The sequence below is a fragment of the Polypterus senegalus genome, chromosome 16 (genome assembly GCF_016835505.1).
Source record: "Polypterus senegalus isolate Bchr_013 chromosome 16, ASM1683550v1, whole genome shotgun sequence".
Lineage (NCBI taxonomy): Eukaryota > Metazoa > Chordata > Cladistia > Polypteriformes > Polypteridae > Polypterus > Polypterus senegalus.
This window is the reverse complement of record NC_053169.1, coordinates 78,546,647-78,559,010: the sequence shown is the minus strand read 5'-3', so window position 1 is coordinate 78,559,010 and position 12,364 is coordinate 78,546,647. Positions and strand designations below refer to the sequence as shown.

General features: G+C 41.4%; 1 protein-coding gene across 2 annotated transcripts in view; it reads left to right on the top strand.

Moving 5' to 3' along the window:
- Positions 1–12,364, top strand: part of LOC120516651 — a 157,737-nt gene that overhangs the window by 31,262 nt on the left and 114,111 nt on the right. For both annotated transcript variants that reach the window (XM_039738468.1, XM_039738467.1), the window contains exon 4: positions 2,788–2,897. In XM_039738468.1, the coding sequence (XP_039594402.1) occupies positions 2,788–2,897 (110 nt within the window). The remainder of the gene's footprint in view (positions 1–2,787; positions 2,898–12,364) is intronic.

The window sequence follows — 12,364 nt, the reverse complement described above, 5'->3', positions numbered from 1 at the left end:
TCCACCCGACTCCAGCCCTGAATGAAGGGAGACGGCCCCTTTTATAGTCTCCCGGAGGAGCTCCAGGTGATTCCCGGCCTTATAAATCTTCCCCCCAGCACTTCCTGGTGTGGCGGAAGTGCTGAGGTCACAAGTCCCCAAGGCATTGGGGTGCCTCCAGGCGGTGACCACGGGCCCCTACAGGGTGGGGCTTCCATGCCCTGAACCCGTGGCCCCCAAAGCAACCAGGAAGGCGGCCCCCACGTGATCCCAGATGGGCGCACGCCCACTTCCGGTCCGTCAAGGCGTCCCGGGCGGGTCGTCGCACCTGGCATCCTCGACATCTGCTAAAGTGAATATTTATTGTGTCTTCTGTGTTATTTCCCTTCATGCTTATGAAATACAGCACAGCATTTAAGCTGATGTACTGTATGGTAATAATAGACAGTGACTACTCAAATATATTATATCCTGTATATTAACTAATGGTCCCCCAAAATAACTATTCTGGACCTTCAAACTTGACATGCTGTATGTTTGCATCAATGAGGATGTCTTGTTTGGTGAATTTCCATCTAAATGATATTAGCTGTTAGGTTTTTTATTATCCAGGAATTGTAACCCACTTGTATTTTTATTCTGAGCTCTCCACTTGTAATGATCAATTTTGTAACCTTGTCCTGTAATGCTTGTTCCCAAACATTCTCCCAGAATGACATTTACTTGATTATGTTAATCTCTTTTGTAAGCCACTTTGGATAAAAGTGTCTCCTAAGAAAATCTGTCTTTTATAAAAAAAATTCTTGGAAGGTTGGAAGGAGGAGACGAGACGTGATTTTCTCAGAGAGACACTTTCATGTCCCGTGAGACGAGTCTTTGTGCCAAAAGTAATAACAATGCCTGGGGCCGGAAATAAAAGTCAAAGAGTAGATGACAAAGTAGAACATCGTAAAGAATTCAAACACAGAGCAGGCTAGAGATAATGGAAGTACGAAAATTCGAATGTCCCAAAAAAAGGATAGTAAAGATCGCATTAGTGCAAACAAACGGAAATTATTACTCGGTGAAATAAAGGAACAGCGAAAAGAGATTAAATGTATTGTTCGGATTTAAACTTTAAGTCAGAGACTTGTAGATTGTCTAATTCGTGTTGCCATAGGAGAAAATAAAGTAGTGTTTCTTCCCAATGAAGAGGCGCATATGCGGGGATTAAAAGATTCCAAAAACGTTGGAGCGGTACACGTGCAGAGCAGGTTAGAGATAATGGAAGTACGAAAATTCGAATGTCCCAAAAAAAGGATAGTAAACATCGCATTAGTGCAAACAAACGGAAATTATTACTCGGTGAAATAACAGAACAGCAAAAAGAGATTGAATTTATTGTTCGGATTTAAACTTTAAGTCGGAGACTTGTAGATTGTCTAATTCGTGTTGCCATAACAGAAAATAAAGTAGTGTTTCTTCGTGATGAAGAGGCGTATATGCAGGAATTAAAAGATTCCAATAACGTTGGAGCGGTACACGTGCAGAGCAGGTTAGAGATAATGGAAGTACGAAAATTCGAAAGTCTCAAAAAAATGATAGTAAAGATCGCATTAGCGCAAACAAACGGAAATTATTACTCAGTGAAATAACAGAACAGCAAAAAGAGATTGAATGTATTGTTCGGATTTAAACTTTAAGTTGGAGACTTGTAGATTGTCTAATTTGTGTTGCCATAAGAGAAAATAAAGTAGTGTTTCTTCGCGATGAAGAGGCGTATATGCGGGAATTAAAAGATTCCAAAAACGTTGGAGCGGTACACGTGCAGAGCAGGTTAGAGATAATGGAAGTACGAAAATTCGAAAGTCTCAAAAAAATGATAGCAAAGATCGCATTAGCGCAAACAAACGGAAATTATTACTTGGTGAAATAACGGAACAGCGAAAACAGATTGAATATATTGTTTGGATTTAAACTTTAAGTCGGAGACAAGTAGATCGTCATGTTGCCATTAGGGAAAAATAAAAGTAGTGTTTCTTCCCAAAGAAGAGGCGTATGTGCGAGAATAAAAAAATTTGTTGTTTGGTGAAAGTGAAATCCCGTGAGAGAAAATTTCAAGCCCAGCAAGACAAGAGCTTATGCAAAGAGATTTGAAAAAGTCCTGCCCACATAACCACACACACGGTTCAGTCATTTCTCATTTGTGTGAATGCTATTGTCAAACACAGTTTGTGTAGAGAGATAGTAACGATATTCACTCACGGGCAGTTATACGTTGTGTTGTCACGATGTAATTCCAAACACGGAATCAAAATTCATTGCGATATTGACGAAAAGGTAAAAGCGCAAAGAGATTGAATATGTGGACATAGTGGATATGACAGAAGTGCGCTGCGAGAGATGCAGATCATGCAGAACCGCAGCAGCAGCAATCCAGCAGCTGTTCGAGCAAAGAGGAGGTAAAAAAAAAAAACTGTATGTGTTTCTTATTGTATCACCGTTTTAAGAGCGGGTGTCAGAGGAGCGACCACGTTATGAAGTCCTTGCTAAAATTGTACTACATTGACACTCTGCTCGAGTTAACAGTTCTGGAAAAGCACACACTCAATAGAGAAGTAAGCTCGAAAAATGTATCTGGTGAGACATTAAAGCCCAATCTTGAAAAGCTGTTAGGTTTTGGTGAAAAATGTGAGCTCATTTGTTTTTGTCATTTTCAGTGAAGTTAACACCAAGAAAAGACTGTGCAGGATCCGTAGAAGAGAATGGAGATTCCTGCTATGTAGATACTGAGTGTGTTTTCTCTTTTCATTATTTGCTTCCTTGCAGCCAAAGAACATTAGAGAAGAACAAAACAAGTGCCCTCTTCTCCCACTTCCTCCACCTCGCTCTCAGAAACGCACTCCCCAGTCCTTGGAAGAGCTAAGAAGGCTGACAAGGTAAGAACTAATGTTCAAAGGGGGGCCAAATTTATAAAACGCTGGTTAGTGAAGTCTCTGTAAATGGTGGGATTGGGTCTCTTTTTCTGGACATGGATCTTCTTCAAGCCATTAAAAACAAGCACTAGTGGATGGAGTAAGCATCCTCACCAGATATTTCTAAAGAAGTTCTTCACGTGATGTCACCTCCGCTTTACAATTTAGTGGATGTATTTTCTTTATTTATATTGCTAGATTGCGTAGGAGTCATTGGGTAATAAAATGGTCCTAGATCCACAGAGGTCAATTTTTTCTAAAATTGTTGTCATCCTGTCTCAAATTTATGTTTGTGTACTCCAGCAGCCTTTTAAGAATTTCTCTCTGCACAATATAGATAATCTGTGATGCTACTCACTGCCTTTTCAGAATATTAAAGCTTTGTCTTGTAACAAGGTGCTATATCGGCGCCCGACCCGACACAGATAGACACGGAGGCACGTATAAAAAGCACAAAGACTTTATTTTTCTTCAGCTGTGGGACACGTCTTCTCCGTGCCACACAGCCCAAACACAGTCCCAAGGCACAACAAACACCACCAACAATCCTTTCTCCTTGACCACCACTCCTCCTCCTCTAGCTTAGTCCTCCTCCTCCCGATACTGGCTTCTTGAGTGGTGGTGGCTGGCCCTTTTTATAACCCACCCGGTTATAACCCACCCGGAAGTGTTCCAGGTGCTTGACCACCTGGTCCTAATTGGACCTCCGGGTGGGGCTGAAGATTCGTCCAGCCAGGCTACTGAATCCATGCAGCTCCCCCTAGCGGCCATCCGAGCACCCAACCAGGCTGTGGAGGACTCTATCTCCCATGGAGCCCTGCGGGTGGTTGGGGAATCGCCGTCAGCCAGGGAGGCTGCCACCAAGTGTCCCAGGGGAGGTACTGAACTGCCCATGGTGGCTCCCCCAGAACAGTAGGAGCAGGGGCGTCCCTGCCGGACATGGGACCCGGCTGTCCTTCACTGTCTATAGTCATTTTCAGCTGGGCTCTGGTCATCTTCCCTGTAATTATTTTTGTTTTATTCGCTGATCAGTTTCCAGTAATCTTTTTTTCTGTGTCCATCTTGCTTTTCTTAACCCTCAGCTGGTTTGATATTAGTCTAATCTATGATGGAGCTAGTTTCAAGTCAATGTCATCAGAATCTGCAGTCAACTTCATCGGGGTCATTTGTCAGCTCAGTCTTGTCTCCTTTTAATTAAGAGAAAATGTTTTGGTAGTGGCATTTGTCTATTATTTAGGAATAGGATATCCATCATGGATGCTAGATGCTGATGTTGTTCTCCTATAATAACATCAATCACATGTCTTTCAAGTAAAGTGATTCATATTCTGTCCCCAGGTAATGAACCGTAACATAGAAACTGTACAAAGTGATTAATATAAATGGAAACCAACAATATCTGTCTATTAATTAAGTGTTGAACTATGGCCAATTGACAATGGATGAGAGAAGAAAATTCTGGGGGATTAATTGTCCATTGTAAGATAGAAAATTGAAGGCAAAGTCGGACATAGTTACTATCCTAGAGACTTAGGCCAGCTAGCTGATCCTCAAATTTTTCCATCTAATGATTCCAAGACTGGCAGTATCTCAGATGACTTCCATTGGTGAACGAACAGCTTGGTTGTAGAGCAGAGGCACCAAGTGCCACAACAAGATACACAGAAGAGAAACAGAATAGAGGAGGGTTAGTAACAGTTGTGAAGGATGGCCGGCCATTTATCCCGGCCAATACCCCCAAGCCGCCAGGTGGAGCCCTCCTTGCAGCGTGGAGGTCCCCAGAAGACCAGCAGGGCATCATGGACAATGGAGTTTTATGCAAAGCCCTGCTGGATGCCATGGGGGCCACAGGAGGGAGCTGCAGGGAGGACCGAGGGCTTCTTCGTGCCCTGTGACCCGGAGGTTCGTCATAGGAAGAGCGACGGACTTCCGGGTTGAAGAAAAGGACTATTTACCCTGACCTGGAAGAAATAAGGACTTGTGGACTGTTGAGCAGAAACACCTCCGGGTCAGGGAGTATAGAAGGACAATGGGAACTCACAGACAATGAGCTGAGCTGGGTGGAAGGGTGGCAACGCGTCTGGGAGCTGGAGGATTGGTTTATTTGAGAATTGTTGATTTATATGAGTATTGTGGTGGAGAGTGTGCTTTGTGCACTGTGGCGACAAAATAAAGTCAACATTTGGACTTTTACCTGGTGTCTGGAGTCGTGGACAGGGGTTCAAGGGAGCGAGAGCGCCCCCTATCGTTCACACAGTGTATAAATATTGTATTACTTATATTTTTCCACATATCACTATCAAACTAAGATTCAATATGCTCAGATACTCGGCAGCTGTAGTCAGGGTATGCTATACTAAAGGCGGGAGTCTTTAAAAGGTAAGATGAAAGGGACACTTCCTACATAAACAGGTAGACCATTCCATTGCTTAGGGACCCTAAAGCTTGATATCTCACTATTATTTTATTAATCCTTGGAAATCTAAGCAGGCCAACATCTTAAAATCTTAATGTGCACTCTGTTTTTTAAGTAAATGGTAAGTTTTGATAAGTAAGCAGGGCCATGACTGTTTAAGGCTTTATAGGTTAAAAGGAGGATTTTGAATTCTGCTCTAAGCTTGACTAGGAGACAGTATAAGGACTTGAGATCTGGAGTTATGTGTTCACACTTTCTAGTTCTTGTAATGAATCTTGCAGCAAAATATTGAATTAACTGAAAACTGCATAAAGAACGATCTGAACAGCCAGTGAGCACATTGCAGTAATCATTCCTACTAGAAATTAAGGCACAATTCATTTCTTAGTATCCTGTATATTTAGAATATGTTTTAAATTTACAACATTTTTAGAGTGGAAAACAATGTTTTAGACGTTTTTGTGATATGTCTTTTAAAAAGACAATGTCTAAACAGTGTGCTAAGTCTGTAAAAACTAGTGGCAATTCCAATGAAGTTAAACAGCAACAGAATATTGCATTTGTCAGCATTATCCCAACGTAAATAAAATTACATTGTTTTCTGTATTCAGGGAGAAGTAATTCTCATCCATCCACTATTTTAACTCACTGACACAATTAATTAATTAATGTTCCGATCTCAGCGGCTATTATAACACAAAGTCTTCTATATCTCTGATAGGCTGTGTAAATTAGAAAGCTATTGAGCTTTATTACTTAAAAGGGGCACCTGATCCCTGTAGGAGTTAGTCAGCTGAATCCATTGTTCAGGAACAATTAAACACAACACCATTGTGCTATGATTCTGGTGTTTGAATTCATCCTCATTCACTTTTATTTTAATTTTGAGCTTTTGATTAGTTTTCATCATTATATTGTTAGCCGTTATTTTTATGTTGGGGATTTTGATTCCTGTCACTATTCTGTGGCTTCCTGTTATTTTTCCATTCATTATTAATTTTTATTGTTTTATTTTTAATATATTGTGCTATCATTTTCTTTGCTGGTGGGCATTGCCATTTTGGTTTGTTTTCTTGTTACATCATGGTGTCAATGAAGCACAATTTCTAACAGACCTTTTCTCATCGATTTAGTGTTTCAAGGAGAATCTCGAGCTAACATGTTGGAGTGGTTGCTTTTATTTTTTTTATGATTCTTATTGGTGAGTGTGTCATTTGTAATAAAGTCTTTTTGTTACTTAGTATCAGTGATTCAAAGAGATGGTGTGTTAAAGGTGGACATTAGGCAGAAAATCCAAGTGGGATGAAAAATTGGAAGAAACTGTAGTGGAATACTCAATGCCAAAAGGGTAGCTGTCAGAACAAAATAAGGAGACATTTACTAGAACAGTGAGTCTACCCCACCCTGGACCGTCAACGTGTTGTTTTGTTGGGGTTTCCACACCAGGGGCCCCATGCATAACGGCGTGCATGAAATTCGCACTACAACATGACGTAAGCACAAAAGACTTACGCACAGAAAAATTCAGATGCAGGAATCTCTGTGTTCGCCAACTTCCACGTTCTTCTGCTACATAAATCCCGGTCAGCGTGAAAAGCTTGTGCACGCACCTGCTCTCCTGCCCCAACTCCTCCCAGAATTACGCCTCTTTGAATATGCAAATTATATATAAATAGCCCTTAAGCTCAGCCTTCTGTGAAAAGACAATGGGGAAAAAAAAGAGGGAAAATGGAAGAATTTCAGCGAATACCAAGTGGAGGGAAGGAAAAACGTACTATTTGTTGGTTTAAACAGTGGTATAAACAAGAAAAGGAAGTTGATCGAGTAACATAGAGTGTCGAAGAAATTCGAAAGCTCAAGTTCACAAAGTTGCAGTGCCCGACATAAAAGAGAAGTTGTCAGATATCAGTCGCCGTGAAAAGGCGAGTCCCACAGTCTGAGTGTCATATGAAAGCTTATTAGGGTACAGAGAAAAAAAAAAAAGGCACACAGTGGGGAAAAAGCACGGAATGTCAACTTCAATCTCGACATTTCCACTTTAATCACGTAGTTTATTTTGTCATTAAAGTAGAACATCATAAACTTCATCTTAAAATCGTTTAATTAACCAGTTTCTCAAATCACATCGTAATTAAAGTAGCACGTTAAATGCTTTGTTTTGTATTTGATCTTCTATGTGCTCTGTGTGTGTGAATCACTACTTGCTTCTTAAACCGGCTCTCTTCCTCCGACTGGACACAGAATCCATTACATTTGTGATATTACAGCTCTCTGAATAACTAAAATACTGAAATGTATATGTGATATCATTTTCATGACGATAGAAGTTAAATCACGTTATTAAACATATTTAATAATTATTAATTAACATAATAATAATAATAATAATAATAATAATAATAATAATAATAATAATAATAATTAATTATTAATAATTATAAACTGCGCATTGATTGTGCACGACCTTCGATGAAATAATTTATTGCAGCAGTACTCAGGGGTGGCTGTAGGCTCGTGGTGGCCCTGGGCAGAGAAAGAATCGGTGGCCCCTTCGCCCACCAATGTCAATATGGTATCTTATGCACGGCGGATGGCCACGTCTGTTCCGCACACTGCATAGCCGCGTCGTGCTCATGACATAAGCGTTTAACTTTTGCCGAAATTTGCCGCTTGCGTTTTTAGCTCTGTCGTTATTTTCTCTTTCTGTTTTATACTCAATATATATTGGCGTGGTGGCCCTTGGGATTTGGCGGCCCTGTGCAGGTGCACAGTTTGCACATGCCTAAGGCCGCCCCTGCAGTACTGTCTCTTTCAAACGTACTAACCTCCAATTCCTGTCCTTCCTTTTCTTTCTCCAAGTAACTGATCGCCACACAATCAGCTCTGTAATAGACGTTAAGCCATCAGTAAGCTTTGAGTGCCAATTCTTCAAAACTTTTAAGGAATATCTTCGTAGTACATGTTTAATTATTCTATCCTTCACACCAGGCAGGAACAACCTTTAATTATTAACAATATAGATTATTTAAATGAAGTTAAAGCTTTATATCTGTATAATATAATAAACATATTTTGCTGCATTTCATCTTAAAAATGATATCGTCATCATATGTAAATACGCGCTTTATAAAGTGGCTCAGGTTGTGCAATATTATAACTGTAGTGCAAGTTTACAGTGAGGTGATTCTACTTATAAGTACAGACAGTTCTACAAGGAGCACTTGATGGACTGATGGAGTGCGTTTAGAGCTCTTGGGATGAAACTGTTTCTGAACCGTGAGGTCCGTACAGGAAAGGTTTGAAGCGCTTTGCCGTGTGAGAGCAGTTCAAATAGGGCACATGGCTGAGGCAGCTTGTGCTTGATGCTGCATACCGATAATTCTCTTTCCGATCAGCTGCTCTGAGTGGTGCGGTGAGAGTAATATGGAAAAAGATGATCTGCTGGGGCAACCCCTAACGGGAGCACCTGAAAGAAGAAGAAGGTGCAGTGAGAGGAACAACGCTAAAGCAGTTATGGTATTTAGAATAGTTTGACCATTCCGTGGACCATTACATTGTTACTGGTTAATTACAAACAGATGCATTAAACTAATAAACAATATTTCAGTGTATTCATAAAGCCGCGTCAGGGACGTGGATCTGAAAAAGAAAGGATAACCACGCAGGAACAGTAGCACTGCTTTGACGCTGGGAGCCGCTAGTCTGCAAAACCAAGCGGCGAACTTGCGTATGACAGGGTATGAGGTACCGTGGAAATGTACGTGGCTTTACACCAAGTTTAGGTTTTATACATCGCGATTTGAACGTGGGAATGTTCTTATGCAATATTTCTGTGTGTACGCACCGTTTATACATGAGGCCCCCGGCCAGGATGTCTGGAGATTTATGCTCCTGGTAGGGTCTCCCTTAAGTGAACAGTTTTGGGCTGAGAGGTCACAAAGAGAACGGTTCTCAATGACCCTCATGATGGTACAAATTTAAAGACTGTGGGGCCTGCCCGGAGTAGGATTACCAGGACCCACCTCTGGAGCCAGGCCTAGGGGTGACATTTGCTTTCTGTGTCTGGTAGTCTGGCAACCCACATAACCTGCTGTGGCTCAGCCTAAGATAGCAGCGTGAAGCTTTCTTGTGTGCTTATAACCTGCAAGACAAAGGATGAGGGTCAGTTTTGATGATGGTTTTTGTGACAGGCATAGGCATGAAAGATCTAGACAGACAGTTTCCTTAGGTGAGAGCTGTGCCTGAATGCTTGACGTCAAGTGAAATTCATTCGCTGCGGGTGTTGGACTTTGTCTAGGATTCCAGTCTTGCACCCTGTGTTGGCTAGGATTGGCTCCAGCAGACCCCGTGACCCTTTGTTAGGATATAGCAGGTTGGATAATGGATGGATGGATGGATGGATGGATGTCTTGTCATTGCTCTCGTTTGTGGTTTTCATGGACAGGATATTAAAGTGCAGCTGAAGATGTGAGGATATTCAGTTGACGAGACTATACAGATGATGGTGTTGCCTCATCTGACTGTGACCATTTGCCTGCACTCAACTGATTCGCTGTCGAGTGTCAAGTGGCTGGGGTGAGGATCAGCACCTCCAAATTTGAGGTCATGGTTCTCTCTGTAAAAAGAATGGATTGCACTGTCCAGGTGGTGGGAAGGGCAACTGCACTTAGTGCAGGAAATGTTGGCTCTTGTAAAATGAAAAAAGTTAAGTCAAGCTGTTATCAAATTGAGGCAGCCCGATTTGATAAGGTTACATAGCGGGGTGCCAGTCGCCAAATAATAACATACGGGATTAAACTAAACAGTATTATTTTTCCTTTTATAGATTCAGCAAAAATATATCCTTAATTCTAAATTTCATCTTTGTTTTAGGAAATATGAGACAAGCTAGCAACCTCAAAAGACATGTGTGGTCGAGGAAGCTAAGTATGCTTTCCTCACACTGAAATTACCATCCATCCATCCATTATCCAACCCGCTATATCCTAACTGCAGGGTCACGAGGGTCTGCTGGAGCCAATCCCAGCCAACACGGGGCGCAAGGCAGGAAACAAACCCTGGGCCGGGTGCCAGCCAACTGCAGGGCACACACACACACACACACACACATGAGGGACAATTTAGAATCGCCAATGAACCTAACCTGCATGTCTTTGGACTGTGGGAGGAAACCCACGCAGACACGGGGAGAACATGCAAACTCCACGCAGGGAGGACCCCTGAAATTACCATTTTTATTTATTTTTTTATTATATTAACCACCATATTTCTAATTTTCCTTTTATTTCCCATTATGTATTTTGAGAAAGGAAAGCGGCTTTTATTTGCTTTTACAACAGCAAATTAGGGATCTCAGGTTCAACAGTAAAAAGGAACAGGATCAGGGTGCTGGAGAAGGCTTTAGAAAGTATTGTCAGTACAGCCGCTAACCAAAAAGCAGAGAAGTGGGGCAGAAAAATCCGTCCAAATTAACTATTGTTAAAACGCTGATCTTGGAAGTACAGTATGTTTGGAGTAACACAAAGCTGAAATTAGTGTGAGGCAAAAACAAAGGATGATTCTTTTACAATCAAATGTCAGTGTTTGGTTTTGAATAAGAATGTTTTAATGTAGATCTGTATTCTATTTGAATAGTGATGTTCATTCTGACAGTCCTCATATACTGTATATAATACCACTAGACAAAGGTTTAAGAAGACTCCCATTTTTCCAGTTTTCATTAGCGGTGGGGTGTTAGCCAATATGGATACAATGAGAAGTCAAGCGGAATGACACCTTGTGTAGGCTGACTGACCAGATTACAATATGCAAGCTTTTGAGGCAACTCAGACCCCTTTTTCCAGCAAGTTGTAGTCTGTTCAGCTAGCCAATAAAAGGGGTTGTTCACATTGCTTCCAGTTTTCATTGAAATGCACAGTGGTGTGAAAAACTATTTGCCCCCTTCCTGATTTCTTATTCTTTTGCATGTTTGTCACACAAAATGTTTCTGATCATCAAACACATTTAACCATTAGTCAAATATAACACAAGTAAACACAAAATGCAGTTTTTAAATGATGGTTTTTATTATTTAGGGAGAAAAAAAAATCCAAATCTACATGGCCCTGTGTGAAAAAGTAATTGCCCCCTGAACCTAATAACTGGTTGGGCCACCCTTAGCAGCAATAACTGCAATCAAGCGTTTGCGATAACTTGCAATGAGTCTTTTACAGCGCTCTGAAGGAATTTTGGCCCACTCATCTTTGCAGAATTGTTGTAATTCAGCTTTATTTGAGGGTTTTCTAGCATGAACCGCCTTTTTAAGGTCATGCCATAGCATCTCAATTGGATTCAGGTCAGGACTTTGACTAGGCCACTCCAGTCTTCATTTTGTTTTTCTTCAGCCATTCAGAGGTGGATTTGCTGGTGTGTTTTGGGTCATTGTCCTGTTGCAGCACCCAAGATCGCTTCAGCTTGAGTTGACGAACAGATGGCGGACATTCTCCTTCAGGATTTTTGGTAGACAGTAGAATTCATGATTCCATCTATCACAGCAAGCCTTCCAGGTCCTGAAGCAGCAAAACAACCCCAGACCATCACACTACCACCACCATATTTTACTGTTGGTATGATGTTCTTTTTCTGAAATGCTGTGTTCCTCTTACGCCAGATGGAACGGGACATTTGCCTACCAAAAAGTTCAACTTTTGTCTTTTCAGTCCACAAGGTATTTTCCCAAAAGTCTTGGCAATCATTGAGATGTTTCTTAGCAAAATCGAGACGAGCCCTAATGTTCTTTTTGCTTAACATTGGTTTGCGTCTTGGAAATCTGCCATGCAGGCCGTTTTGCCCAGTCTCTTTCTTATGGTGGAGTCGTGAACACTGACCTTAATTGAGGCAAGTGAGGCCTGCAGTTCTTTAGACGTTGTCCTGGGGTCTTTTGTGACCTCTCGGATGAGTCGTCTCTGCACTCTTGGGGTAATTTTGGTCGGCCGGCCACTCCTGGGAAGGTTCACCACTGTTCCATGTTTTTGCC